Below are 15,359 nucleotides of genomic sequence, written 5' to 3'. Positions count from 1 at the left end.
CCTGGGCTAGGAAGTGTAATTTTAAATGTACATCTTTACCACAAGTTGGTTGATCTTCAGGGTCCAAACAAAAACAAGTCTGAACTCAACCCATTACTTTAGAGAAAAAGAGAGAGCATAATAACTTCTTGTGTTGACCAATCAGTTACGCTGATTGTAACATTAGCACATTTAGAAACATGTTGGGCCCATAATTTAATTCCACTTCCCTGAAGGAACTACCTTCTAGGGAAGCAGTTTTTGTAAGATAGAAATTACATCTGGTCTCATTCTATTTTTCCAAGTTCTTAGGAACAAATAGAACCAAGTTCATTCTGTCACCTCCCACCTGAGAATGAGAAGCTAGTTACTACAGACTTCTTCCAGTTAATTGAAGCTGCTTCCAGCCATTGACATGCTCCACATTTAGTGCATTTTTTCAAGTATATTGTAGTAGCATAGGAATTCCAGATGAATGAGAAGATGTTCCTCTGATTCCTCAGAAAACATTGAGAAATATTTCCTGTCTGTTAGTTAAATCCATTTTTGGATGTAGAGTTAGTTCACTGCAGCAAGTGTTAAGAATGCAATTCTATCACAAGGAAATTTCTAAATGTTCTTTTGTTGTAGTTGGTGAAGATGGACAAATAAAAATATGGTCCAAGAGTGGAATGTTGAGATCAACTTTGGTACAACAAGGTAAGTTTTATTTCCTTTTACTAACTTCGGTATATTTTTGACATCGGTTTTAATACCTTCTCAGATCAACTCCGTCCTTTTTGGTCTTGTTCTTCAGATTCCAGCATATGAAAATAAGTAGACAGTTAAACAGATGTTTCCAATATTATTTATTTTCAGAATACCAAGGCTTAACAAACTCAGAACGTTGTTCCTTAAGAAGAGTAGCATGCAGCTGGTTGACAATTTGTCTATTCACCAAATCCCATAAATAAAATAGAAATATGTATAATTCAAGTAATGCATTTATGTCTTTTAATACAAGGATCAAACTTCTCCCTCAAAATCCATTACATTCTTGTGCCTAAGAAGATTTCGAATATTTTTTTTTATTAACCTGTGCTGCATGGTAAACAATTTTTGAAGTTCCTTCCAAAGCAGTGTGTAGCCTAGCATGGTGACCTATTCAAGAAACTTCAGAAATCCCTTTGTGCCAGTATGAGCCTGTAGGATCACGTAATGAAGTTTTTTGCATCTAGCCAATAGCATTGACTAGAAGCACTGGAAGTAACTCTGAAACCTGCATTTGTATTAGACTTTTTAAAATAAGATTGAACACATTTCAGTTAGTGCTACCAGAACATTTTCCAGCTCATGATTTCCTAGTTGTAAGATTCTGAAATCCAGAAATCAAGAAATTGAAGAGTAACACAAGCGCAGTCTGGGTTTCTAAGCAGTCATCCTCTTGCATTGTGGGGGAGGGACATGCTGTGTCTGGCTCCTCATCACACTTCAAAGGCAGGGCTTCTGATTTGTCAATCATCCTTCCCAACCTAAGAGGGAGAGCCGGTTCCATCTTTCCAGTTCTGTTCTACCTCGGTTCAAATCAGTACATGGCTTTTTGTGCAATTTTGCCTTGGGGACTGGTTTTTGAGGAGAATTTCTTTGTTTTGTGGATCAGTAGACCTTGGGCCCATACAGACAGGCCAAATAAAGCTGCTTCAGGTCACTTTGGAGGTATGCTGTTTAAATGACACAAGCATCCCAAGAGGCCAGAAGCCACGCCAAAGCCATGCTCCAGTCCTAAGGTCTAGAGCGCAGCTTTGGCACAGCTTCTGGCCTCTTAGTATGCATGCAACATTTAAACAGCATGCCTCCAAAGTGACCTGAAGCAGCTTTATTTTGGCCTCTCTGTATGAGCCCCTTGATTTGTATTGAGCTGTACCATCCTAATGGGGATAGTCAGTTGATTGTGTAACAGGGAAAGTGCCATCGGGGTGCTAAGCAGGAACAGATTAATCCACCCTTACTGGGAATCATGATCCTGTTCCTGTTTGTAACACAGAGGCAACTGAAGAGCATAATGTTTGTTTGTGTCACATACAGTTTCAGTCATGTGAGTAAGTCCATTGGATGCTCCTGCTACCCTCTCATCCCAGTTATCAATCATTATCAATGGTTAAAAGCTCCCCTGTGAGTTTTGTAACTGATTTTCCATGATAGCCAGGTAGGCTATTGGATTCAGGGTGTCAGGTGGAAGCAGCAGCAGGTCTGTTAACTACATAAGATTGGACGTCTGGCATTTTTTGTTCCATATATGGTAAAAATCTTTGTTGTAGAATTTTGAACATCACTTGATGCAGATGTGCACACTGCCCATTTAATAATATGGGGCTTGAGTGTCCCAAGTTTTTCCTTATCTGCAGGAGGTGAAGTGAATCTGAAACCTCATGGATGAGAAGGGTCCACAGTAGTTATCTTTGTCCCTGAACAACTGAGTAGTTGTATTCAAAGTTCTCACTATTTTTTTCTTTTACTTCTCATCTGTCTTTAACTGCTTGAAGAGCTACAACTCTCATACAGTGGGGGTTTTCTTTCTTTTTGGCTGGAGATACTGTGTTTCTGAATTCTTTCTTCACAATGTGAAGTCGAAGACTTTCATGGCCATCATCCGTAGTGTTTTGTGGATTTTTCAAACCGTGTTCTAGAATAGTTTTTTCCAGATATTTCGCCAGCTTCTATGGCTGGTGTCCTCAAAAAATGCTGGCATGGAGGAGAGCGGGTTATATATACATAATATTGGTTGAGGGTAAGTGATTTGCATGTTAATCTGTGTATTGTTCTGTTGTTGAATGGCAAGGCCTCAGGGTGTGTATTTAATTAATGATCCATTGTCGCTGGGAAACCCCCTTCACCCTGGGTGGTTTTCATTTGCATTTGCTGGGTCTTGATTTTGGTGTTTTTCAGGACTGGTAGCCAAACTTTGTTTACTATAAGGGTTTCTTCTTTCCTGTTGACGTTGTCCAGATGTTTATGGATTTCAGTGGCTTCCCTGTGCATTCTGACCTGATAGTTGTTGGCATGGTTCAGAATTTCAGTGTTTTAAAACAGCATTTTATGCCCAGGATAGTTTATAACATTTTCTGCTACTGCTTTTTTTTCTGGCTAACCCAGTCTGCAGTGTCTTTTGCGTACCTTGATTCATGTTTGAACACTGTGTTTGGTGGTCCCTATGTAGACTTGTCCGCAGCTGCATGGTATGCGGTAACATTTCTTCACAATGTTTGTGTCTTCACAGTTGTTCTGGCTCCTAATTAATTAGGCTTAATAATACAAATGTGGTTTTTTTTTTACATTATATTTAAATTCTACAGGGATGTTCTTCAGATTATATTTTGCCTTATTGTAATTTGTGATATTAGTAATTCTGTGTCACAATCTGTTCGTGTTCTTGTTTTTGCAGAGAGGATGGAGCTTCACCATCTTCTGTTTCCAGTTATGTATAGTTGGCCCTTAATATCCACGGACATGTCATCCACAGATTTGAGTATTCGTGGATGGCAAGTCCACAGCACCATTTTTTAAAAGGAGAGGTTGGCGGCAGCATTTGTACTTCTCAGGGAAGCGTTTGCTCATGGCTCAGCTCTCCACAGCTCCTCTGCATCTCCGTGTTTTGTTCTTCCCAATTGCTTGCGAACAGTATATCACTGAAGCTGGATTGGGGAGCCTCTGTGGGGGATCCTTGCAGCCTCTGTACCAAGGGGTAAATGTCACCGTGAAGGGCAACACCTTCTTTCTCATTTCCTTTGCATGCCACTGCTCTCACTTCCATGTGCCACCATTCACTAACCACTCACCAAGCAGGTGAGTATCAGGGCCAGAGGGCTTGAAGAGGGAGGACAGGAAGTCCTTGGCTTTGGGGCTCTGGAGATGGGGCAGAGGCCCAGGCTGGGCATCAGTGCTGGGGGTCTTTGGTAGTGGCGAATGGGTGGATGGGCCCTGTGGCCTTGAAGGTAGCCCTGGTCGGGATCAGGATGAGGCTACACCATGGCCCTTTCCCCCTGCCTGTGCCGTGCACATGTGGGCCCTCCATTTATTTTCCCAGGGCCTGGGGTGGTGCTGGACCGTGATTCCCCCATCCATGTCTGGCTTGGGGGTCCTGAAGGAAGAAACGCCCCTTTCCCCACTGCCCTTTTATCTTGCCTGGGTGTCCCTAATGGCAGAGTGGCCACATGCACAAGCCACCATTAGGGACAATGGAATTTGAACATCTACAGATTTTGGTATCTGGAGATGGGTGGGTCTGGAACAGATTCCCTGCAAAGACCGAGGGCCCACTGTAGTTTATCTGATTTCTCTGTTGGCCATCAGGTAATGCCCATTTACAGTTGTCTCTTTGATTGCCTGAAGAATGAGTTTGTGATGAACAAACTGTTGACTTCACAAAGTTCAATCAGTGGCACTCATGCTTAATTTGTTGATCCTTAGCCAAATTCTCCTATGGTCTTTGGCTCTGCTTTGTTTCCTCCTTTTGTGTTCCAGTCGCCTATTATTACCATATTCTTATTTGATGTGTGACCGGTTGCCTCTTTGATTCCAGTACAGAATCATTCAGTTTCTTTCACTTCTGCCTGTGTAGTTGGAACATAGAGAGTTAGCATGATATAGTATTTTGAACATTAGACTACAACTCTGGAGACCAAGGTTCGAATCGCATCTCAGCCATGGAAAACCACTGGGTGACCTAGGTTACATCACATGTTCTCAGCCTCAGAGAATGGCAAAGACAAACCCTATCTGAACAAATCTTACCAAGAAAACCGCATGATATGGTTGCCATATGTTGGAAGCAACTTGAAGGCACACAACAACAAGTTGAAGCACCAACTTGGATTATGGTTATGTTGATGGTTTTTTGCTGAAGTTTTAGTGATATTACAGTGGTCCCTTCTTTTACGCGGGGGATCTGTTCTGCCGCCCCCACCCACCCCACATAGAAGAAATGCCACGTATGCTTGAGCCCCATTAGAAGTAATAGGGCTCATGCTCGTGGTGCTGTAGCGGTGTGTACATGTTCAGCATATGCTGAAAGCAGCGTATAATGCACCCGCGTATGACGCGTGTGCACTGTATTTGTTCATACTTTGCATTATATCTCCTGATAACTTTTGCTACATCTTTCCTCAGTATTAATGCCACCCCATTTCTCCTTAGATTTCCACTTCTGAGTAAAACTCCTGACTCAAAATGTTCCACCCCTTGTTCACATTAGCTCAGCAATGTTTATATATTCCATTTCTAGTTTCTCACATTCTATGTCCCTATAGCATGTGTTGTGCAATTTCAGACTTCCCTTTCGCTTCTTAGCACATGAGCAGCTAAACATCCTTTTGTCTTGGGTCCACTGGCATGATTAGCCACAGTACTACTTGTAGTTGTCCTCTGCTCTTTCCCAGTAATTCACTGAGTGCCTTCTGGCATGGGAATCCTCTCTTCTGACACTATCCCTTGTTTCATTTTGGATTGTCTCATCATAGGTTTTCATGGGAAAAGACATTAAAAAGGGGTTTATCATGCCTTCTTCTGCACAGTACTAATAGGTGTTTGTTGTGGTGCTATGGCTGTTGTTTCTGAGAGATCTTTCACCAGTGTTTCTCACTCACACCTGGAATACTGTGTTCAGTTTTCGGCACCACAATTCAAAAGGGATATTGACAAGCTGGGACATGTCCAGAGGAGGGCAACCAAAATGGTGAAAGGCTTGGATACCATGCCCTATGAGGAACAGCTTAAAAAGCTAGATATGTTTAGCTCAAAATACGTGATGCAAGCTTTGAATCTTGCCCAGCAGACAAGTTTTAATTTTCATCTCTTTTTGTTTGCTGTTAAATCATTACACCTGTTGTCTTTCATTGCTTTTCTATCGGTCATACATTAATAGAAGAATATCAGAAGACAGTTTATTTTATTTTAGGAGACAGAAAACAGCTTATAAATGCTTTGGGATGGGGGAAATAGTTTTGAATCTATGACTTAGTGTTAAGCACAGATTGTATTTGTATACCAGCATGAACTTTGATTCTTGCAGTGAATGTAGTCTGATAAAGTTCTGTCTTGGGTAACTGACATACTGCCACCTGGAACCCTAATGCTAACTCAGTAAACTCCTCTGCTTGGACCTCTTGGCCTGCTAGTTATTTCTTTTAAACTCACATAAGCTGTGAGTAAGCAGAGTACAGTATATGTTGTAATCTAATATTCCATTAAAGGCTTAGCCTTGACTTATCTGAACATTCCCGTTTAGATAGAATGTTCCAACAGTTCTTCCAGTATTTGTGTATCCTTTTCAGGGACGTAGCTAGGATTTTAGGAAGGGGGGGGGAGTCCAGACTAAGTGCCACCATTATAATGGGGCTTGGGTGTGGCGGCGCAGCAGCACACACCATTCATTTTTCTAATGGAAGGGGGGGTCCGGACCCCAAGACCCCCCCCCTTGGCTATGTCCCTGTCCTTTTGAGAGTTTCCATTGGAAGGGAATTTCTTCATAGCAAAATAGCTGCCAAGAATGCTTCTCTGAGCATCTTTGCATTCTCTGTTTACCAGTCACAATTATTAAGATGTTTTCATGGTCAAAGAGTACAGTAGGAAGCATTCTTTCAGGTGTCATGCTATGTCATCATCCGTCACATCATCCGTCATTGTACCTTTCATTTATTGTAGCATCCTTTCTTCTACTGCTATCTCTTTCTCAGTATGTCCAGTAAATATTAACTTCATTTTTCTTTTAATTCTACTGCAATACAGTAAACTTAGTTGCTGTGGTAGTGGTGGTGGTGGTGTGCCTTCAAGTTGTTTCTGACTTCTGGTGACCGTAAGACCGTAAGACAAACCTATCCCTGTGTTTTCTGAGGCTGACAGTGTGTGAGAGTGTGTGACTTGCCCAAAGTCACCCAGGCTGCATCCACATTGCAGAAATAATCCAGTTTGACATCATGGCTCAATGCTGTAGTTCAGGGCTATGGAATTCTAGGAACTATAGTTTTGCAAGACTTTTACCCTTCTCTGTCAGAGAGCTCTGGTTCCACAACAAACTACAGTTCCCAGAATTCCATAGCATTGAGCTGTGCTAGTTAAAGTGGTGTCAAACTGGATTATTTCTGCAGTGCAGATGCAGCCACATGGCTGAGAAGAGATTCAAACCTGGGTCTCCAAAGTTGTAGTCCAACGCGCAAACCACTGCACCACACTGGGTCCTATTATATACTAACTTCTGGCTATTCCCCAAGAGCATGTTCCTTTGATGCAATATGTTATGATCTTTTCATACTTGTATTTGCTCTTATCTTTACTGTCTTTGTGGACCAAGTTGTTTCATCATGTTATGACATATTGTAATCTGTGTTTTCTGGCAACCAAACAAACCCAGCTTTTTATTGAGCAGGCAGTTAATGCCAGCAATTTAAACCTGGAAACATGATGCAAAGTTTTAGCATTTGTTTTAGATATAGAAGTCTCTGTAATTATTAAAGCAGCATGCACTTTATATCTTTAAATTCTCACACTAGTAGTGCCTTGAGGACCGTTGTTATTTTAGATGTTGCTATTGGCAAAATGAGAAAGAAAAACAGAATTTAACTGATACATTTAGCATATAGTACGTATAGTTCTAATGTTTTAATCCCATAACATAGCTTTTAGTGTCATACAGGAAAAGAAAAAGGGCTAATAAAATAAATTTCTGGAGGACAAGTTTGTTATGAGTAATGTTTAGCTAGACCTTAATGTTTAGCATTTAGTAGTACTAAATCTATTTCTTTTTAAATACCACTAGAAATATATGTAACTAATGCCTGCGGACTTGTCACTCTCAACTTTGCAGATAGTTTTCTGTAAGTGACAACAGCTTTCCCCTTCTGCTGCTATTTCTATCAGTTCTTAACAGTGTTCATAATTTTCTTGTTAAACATATAGATCAGGTGTAGTGTTACACAATATTAGATAATACTGTAACTGTTAATAGGATATCTGACAAATGTATTACAGCTTCTTTCTTCTCTGTCTCTCTTGATTGCTTTCCACAGGAACACCAATATATTCTGTAGCATGGGGCCCAGATTCTGAAAAGATTCTATATACCACAGGGAAGCAGCTTATTATTAAACCACTACAGCCAAATGCTAAAGTTCTGCAGGTAAAAAAATAATAACATAGCTGTCATACTGTTGAGGGATATTTATATAACAAACAAACCTGAATGTAGTACCCTGTCATACTTCTGTTGAAGAACATGCAGAGAAAGTTCCATGTTGGCAGGACCATTACCCATCATATCAGTGGTGGGGACTGACCAATGAGTGTTGATAAAGATAAGTACATTGTTATGTATATTGTTATGCAGATCTTAATGAATGGGTCAGAGCATAAGCATACTAGTATAATTGGATCAAGGCTATTATTCTTGGGTATCCTGTTTTATGTAATGCCATGCTCCTAATTGCATTTCTTAAAATTCAAAGGAACTATATACAGTTAAACATAATAATAAAATAAAATAAATATTTATATTTCCCGCCTCTCCCTGCGGATCGAGGCGGGATTACAACCTCATAAAATGCATACAAATACAATCAATAAAAACACTAACAGTAAGTAAACATCTGTCTTATGTGGGGGTGGGAGGCTAGGGGGCCACATAAGCCCCCAGGAGACCTTGGAAAGCCACATTTCTCACTGCACCTTTCTACCAAACACTGGAAAAAAAAGTTTCCAAATGCCCCCAACACTGAAGGCATTTTTCACCATGTGTTTTTATGCCCAGGAGAAGCCTTTTAAAAAAAACAAACAATCAGTAAGCCAGAAGATACTTCTGATTTATTTCCAGATTTTAAAGGCCTCCTGTGGGCTTAAAATGCCAAAGGAGGGGCAAAAGTGATAGAAATGCACCCGCAAACTCTCTAAAAGGGATTTTGACTTCTGGGGAAACCTGGGGCCCACAAATAACACTCTCGGGACCCACTTGTGGCCCCTGGTCTTATGAGAAGTGTATAATTTTGCATTGGCACACTCTCTGTTTAGCTATAGTCAAGCATTTCATGGAATGAAGTTTAACTGCAATAACTGAAAAAAATTAGAAACTGTGGTTGAGGGTAATACACTCATACTCATATTTAAGGAGGCTCGGAAAATGGGGGGCGGGGTGGGATGGACAGGTTGCTTTGCAATCCAGCATGGAAGCATTTGTGGATATGGAGTACAGTCTTGTAGCACACTCCCATTTGCTGAATTTTACACTGTGAATGTTACATTGTCCGTTAGTAAAGTGTCTTAGCAGGAGTGGCACCTAGAAGTGTAGGTATGCTGAAGTATGAAAAATGAAATGAATTGATTAGCCTGTGTAGAAGGATATGAGCAATCATGCTGCATTGGTATATTTATTTCATTTAATTAATTGAAATTGATGAAAGTATACTAGAATGTACAACTGAGAATTTATAAACGAATTGTGCAACCTAACTTGGAGATTGCGCTCCTTTTCAAAATGCAGACATCTGAGAGACGTTCATTGATTTAAACTTTTATAAAAAATACAGTCAGCTCTCAGTATGCACAGAGGGTCCGTTCCGGACACCCTCCCAGATACTAAAATCCGCAGATGCTCACGTTGTCCCCAGTGGCAATATATGTCCACAGCTGAGCCACCATTAGGGACAGCACCCATTGTCCTGTGGTGGCATATGCACACAGCCAGGGCATCAGTGGGGACAACAGAGCTTAAAGCAGCATGGCTGCATGCATATGCTGTCATGGGACAGTGGGGGCCGTGCCTAATGGTGACGCGGCTGCCTTCATGCGCTGCCATTGGGGATAACGTGGGCTTGCCGAGGGCTGACTGTAATTTGTCAAATATGCTGCTGTGGAGAAACACAGGCAGTATAGAATGTTTGGGGCAGCCAGCAGGAATCAGGCTGGAAAAAGGTGGGGGCTGCACTCAGGAGTGAATATAAAAAAGGATGAGTATCCAGTGATATTGGGAACTGTGTTCGAATCCTGAGGAGCAGATGTAAAAGAGAGCTGAGCGGTGTGTATTGAGAGGGTGTCAAGTAACTTGTGTGGTTAACAGCTAAGGAAGCTGGATGTAGGTTCTGTGTGAATTAAGTCAGTGAAGAAACATAACTAAAGTCAGTAAGGGAAAGCAGTAAATGTATAACATCTGAAGTACTTGTATACTGTAACCACAAGCTTGAGAACCATCCACCAAGAAAGAGACATGATTAAGTTCTGAATGTAAATAAAATTGTTTAATTCTTAAAGTTCAACAAAGAGTGGCCTGAAGTAATTTTACAGATAAATAACAAACATGCTACCAAGTATATTAAAACTCTACCAAAAGTAATAAGAACAATTAATAATGAAGACATATAAGTTAGTGGCAGTGGGTAGAAAGCTGTCACATATAATTGGTGCAAGCATTTGGGTTTTTAAAGACCCATTGTGCTGGCATCTCAGAAAGATCAAGTGGAGTGGGGTCTCCACAGAGGTGATTTTGTAAAAGATATGATATGCAACTAATATTGGTATGTCTACTGTTTTTCTAAAGCAAAGGTGATCATATTGACTGTTTAAAAAATCCAGAATTCATATTTAATAAAGATCTTTATTAGAACAACCTAAGATCACAGAATAATGCACAAGTATTTGAGTTTTCCAAAAACCTCTCAGGCCACATAATAAAACAAAAAGAGGGTAGGGAGGAGAAAAGTCTGATGATTAAGCCACAGAATTTTTGTTTGTTTTAGTGCAAAAATGTATTTTAATCTTATTATTGCTTCCTTCCTTTCCCAGTGGAAAGCCCATGATGGAATTATTCTAAAAGTTGACTGGAATTCTGTTAATGATCTTGTTCTATCAGCTGGTGAAGACTGTAAATACAAGGTGTGTATATTTCAACTAAGTCTGCTAATATGTTATTAGCTAACCAACCTAAGTCCCTACAACCAAAAACCCCCAAGATATGTAGCTAAAACAAAACAAACCGAAGGGTTCTAACAAAAAATGTGAATAGCCAGGATAAATTGTATCCCACTTCCAATTACAAAAAGGCAATTGTATAAAGAAATAAGAGAATAACTAAACCCTGGAGCAGAAAAGCAAGTATCATTTCTAAAAGGGTATAAATACACCACTGAAAAGTATGCAAATGCAAAGAGTGAATATATAATGAAAATAAAAATTCCAAAATTCAAGGCCAGAGTAACTGAACCCTGGATGAAAAAAGCCAGTATAATATCTAAAGTTTGGCTATTCACATTTTTTGTTAGAACCCTTCAGTTTGTTTTGTTTTAGCAATATGTTATTAGCTGCCAGAAATAAATATGCAGTTAATTAAATATGCTAATTAGGGAGTACATTTACCTCAAAATGTCTTTTATTCATCATATAACCCCAAGCTTGATTGATGAGTAAATACTTTTGAAAGTAAAAGTCCTGATTTTGCACAGTCTGTAGTGAAAAATAGTAGGGTGTTTACATCTATACCAGTGGTTCCCAATATTTCTAATGCCACGACCCTTTAATATAGTTCCTCATGTTGTGACCCAAACCCATGAAATTATTTTCATTGCTACTTCATAACTATAATTAAATAGGTGTTTTCCAATTTTAGTATATGCCAAAGCGAGCATAAATAGGTGTTTTCCAATGGTCTTAACCGACCCTCATGAAAGGGTCATTCGACTCCCAAAGGGGTTCCGACCCACAGGTTGGGAACCACTGATCTATATAAACAAGGTGGGAAATTCTTTATAATTTTATCTGGGTATGTTAAATGAGTTCTCTTACATTTGCTCCCCTTGTCTTCAGCACTGTAATGCTGTGCAGGTGCAGTACTTGTTGTAAGGCAACTCAGGCCTCAAACAGAGGGGGGAAAGGAGCAGTCAGAGGCCACTTCCACCTCATTCATCATGGGACCAAATGGGCTGCCAGCAAAGAATGGACTTTATCTACTCCTTTTGCAGTTAGTTTTTTCCAACTGGGCATGCTTTCCATGTGGCTTCTGGCTTCTCTGGGGTCATATAACGTCTAAACACCACCCCCTTAGAACGGCCAAGAGCCGCACTTTACTGCCAGTCTGTTTTGGGGCTTAGCTCAACAAGAGAGGTGACTATTATTTGAAAAGCATGATGGACCCTCTTTTTGCAATTCTAATGACTAGTACTGCAGTTTAAGTAGAATAACTGCTCCCTGTTCTTTCTGTGTTACAGTATTCACTAAGCCAAGGCGGTCAACATTCTCACTGTACTTTTCTGTGGCTCCAAAGGGTCCCTTGAGTGTCTTTGCCACCAGAATATAGTAGTGCAGTGACAAAAAAGCAGTGGTGTCACTTTAGTTCCACCATTTCTTGCTTTAAACAAGGTTTGCAGGTAGACCAGTGAATCTGGAAGTTTCATGGGGGTTTTATTGCATAAGACAAGTAAAGCACACTAGCAGCAGGATAACAGCACCTTCAGTTGGGGTCTCCCATATGATGTTATCACTTTTCTATTGCAGTACTACATGAGAGCATTTTAATATGGATTTTATTTTATTAACCCCAAAAATTAAGTTTGCCCTCCTTTCCTGCATCTGCCACACTATTGTTTTTTGTCCAATACTTCATTTGCACGGTTACGATTTTTTTCAGGAGTGGTCAATGGGTGTGTTTTTTTGAGGAAGCGATCTAGCCCCTTTCCAGAGTCTGAAAGAGGAGGGAGAGGAGGACTGTGTGAGTGGAGTGGAAAGAAGGAAATGGTTCTATTTGTCCAAAAGCATGTGTCTGCATGGGAGGTGGGAGGAGTGAGTTGGGAAGAGCTGTAGAAGAGACGTGTTGGTTTGCAAAGGCAAATGAGTAGGCAAGGCTGGGCTCTGCTCTTGGTACTACCTGCCCATGATTTGCAGGAGGAAGAGGAGTCACGAATGACTTTGATGACTGCAGCAGCCAGGGACCTCCAGCATTTACCTCCTTGGGTGTGCCACTTCTGCCTATTGCAGTGTCCCCCTCAGATTTCTCTGGCAAACCCCTTTTCCTCTCCCAATTGCTTTTTTGTAAAATTACTTTCCATATGGCTCCAATTTAGCATAGCATAGCAATAGCATTTACATTTCTATACTGCTTATCAGTGAACTGAGCACTCTCTTAAGCGGTTTACAACCTGTAAGCCAATTGCCCCCAACAAGTTGGGTACTCATTTTAATAACCTCTGAAAGGATGGAAGGCTGAATCAACCTTGCAGCCTTGAGATCGAATTTGTGGCTGCAGTATCTATATTTAACCACTGCACCACCAGGGCTCCTTGCCTCCTCATGTGCAGCCGGTGTGCAAATTTGCCTCCTTGTGTGCAATGATGTGCAAAGTTCAGGGATTCTATCTCTCACACACAAATACACATACAAAAGGGGAGCAGGGATGGAAGGATACAGTTTTGTGAAGGGGTGTGGGTTGTGTGTAGTGTACCATGTGGTTTTCTTCCACAATACTATGGATGCAAAATGTGAGAAGGAAGGAGGGGAGGTGGCCCCCAACTGGCTTTTTACTGGTGCTGTACTGAGTTGGGAGGCCACTCACTTGGGCTCCCCCCCCCCCACTCCATCCCAGACAGAAAAGAAACAGTGCAAAGGTGTGGGGACAATGTCCTGGAGAAGGGTTAATTGGAGTGCTATGTGCAATAAGATTTGGCTGTAATGGGTGCTGTAATAGTGGAATAGTTCCAAAGATGTGCAAAATAAGAGAGCAATCCCGTTTTAATAGCATTTTTCCCAAGAACACAATTGGAGTGGAAAAGAGGCCTCATGCAGTAAGAGCTATGGAGTATATAAATCTACATGTAAACAAGATGCACACCTTATTTAAAGTAAGAGTATTGTGATTTCAAAGTAGCAATCTTGTTTTTTGTTGCCATGGGCACAATGTAGAGCAACAGTAATATGATGCAGTTGTTTGGGTGTTGGGGGGTGGAGTGACCCCCCTTCAACCCACAGAAATTGTCCAAATCTACATTGAGCCATTTCACTGAGTAGCGCACAGGTCCTGGACTAAATATTGGAAGATTTAATTAAACTATGTTAGGCTAATGTATAACATATACTGTATCATGCATTTTGTAATTCTGAATGATAGATTGTGGTCAGAAAACATATAGAATGCCTTTAAAACAAATGATGGTAATTAAAATTTTAAAAATAGGTGTGGGATAGCTATGGCCGTCTGCTGTATAGCTCTCAATCACATGAGTATCCTATCACGTCTGTTGCTTGGTCTCTGGATGGAGAGTTATTTGCAGTGGGATCCTTTCATACTTTACGACTGTGTGACAAAACAGGGGTAAGTAACTAAAAACATTCAGTAACACACTTTATTAGTAACACTGTAAATACATCAGACTATAAGGTAGTAGAATGATGCCAACTTTTCTGGTCTGTCTAATTGTTATCCAAATGAGTATTTGTTTTGTATTAGTTTTCAGGAAATAATAGTTGCATGTATTAAAACTCTCATCTTAAGGAAACTGGATCAAAGCTATGTGTGTACATTTTTTCTGCAATGTAAAGTAGAATAGTAAACATTTGCAATCATTTTATCTCTGTATTTTATATTTCAAGAGTTGTCTTAAAGTTTTAATTGAAAGGCTGTTCAGTATTCATTTTTTGCTACTGTCTGATGTAATGAACATACAGATGCACACCATTTAGCATTTTTTTCATTAGTTTTATGTTCAGATTACCGTATATACTTGTGTACAAATCGACTTCATGTATAAGTCGAGGGAAAATTTTAGGACCAAAACCATGGATTTTGATATGACCCATGGCCACGGATAAATTGTGGGTAAAACTTAGGGGCATGTAACAAAGGATATAAAGGGAAACACACAATTTCCCTCCTTCCTCCTCCCAACCACCTAACAGCACTTCCCTGGTGCTGGAGAAGAGGTTTTTAACACCAGATTGGGAAGGGAAGGAACAAGAAGGGAATGAGGTGTTTGTTTGGTAGGGAGAGAAGGATAACCCTGGATTGAAAAGGCAAGGAATTGGAGGGAAATAGGTGGGGAGAGAGATCCAGAGGATGAGGTTGGGGAAAGAAGGTTTTAACATGAAATCTCTCTCTCTCTCTCTCTCTCTCTCTCTCTCTCTCCCCCCTGCCTAGCAGCTCTTTCAAAAATCACTGCAGAGGCACAAAGGGTGGTGTTTCATTCAGGACCTTTCTAAGGAGTATTACTGTACTGAGCCGTATATAAGTCGATCCAGGATTTTAGGGTCAAATTTTGGGCATAAATTTTTCTACTTACAATTGAGTAGATACAGTAACTTGATTCCTTTTGATGTCAGGTTCTGTATTTTTGTCATTGTATTTTATTTTCAGATTTCCACTGAAGAGCTTTGGAAAATGT

General features: G+C 40.4%; 1 protein-coding gene across 4 annotated transcripts in view; it reads left to right on the top strand.

The window, feature by feature from the left end:
- Window positions 1-15,359, top strand: part of IFT80 (intraflagellar transport 80) — a 122,359-nt gene that overhangs the window by 26,770 nt on the left and 80,230 nt on the right. For 3 of the 4 annotated variants that reach the window (XR_006102911.1, XM_042457956.1, XM_042457957.1), the window contains 4 exons: window positions 610-678; window positions 8,019-8,128; window positions 10,780-10,869; window positions 14,156-14,293. Coding sequence is in view for 3 of the 4 variants with exons in the window: in XM_042457956.1 (XP_042313890.1) it covers window positions 610-678; window positions 8,019-8,128; window positions 10,780-10,869; window positions 14,156-14,293 (407 nt within the window). In the remaining variant the exon portion in view is untranslated. The remainder of the gene's footprint in view (window positions 1-609; window positions 679-8,018; window positions 8,129-10,779; window positions 10,870-14,155; window positions 14,294-15,359) is intronic. The other variant, XM_042457958.1, reaches the window with a different exon arrangement.

The sequence above is a fragment of the Sceloporus undulatus genome, chromosome 3 (genome assembly GCF_019175285.1).
Source record: "Sceloporus undulatus isolate JIND9_A2432 ecotype Alabama chromosome 3, SceUnd_v1.1, whole genome shotgun sequence".
NCBI classification, from domain to species: domain Eukaryota; kingdom Metazoa; phylum Chordata; class Lepidosauria; order Squamata; family Phrynosomatidae; genus Sceloporus; species Sceloporus undulatus.
Note: the sequence above shows the minus strand (reverse complement) of the source record. Positions and strands in the feature narration are given on the sequence as shown.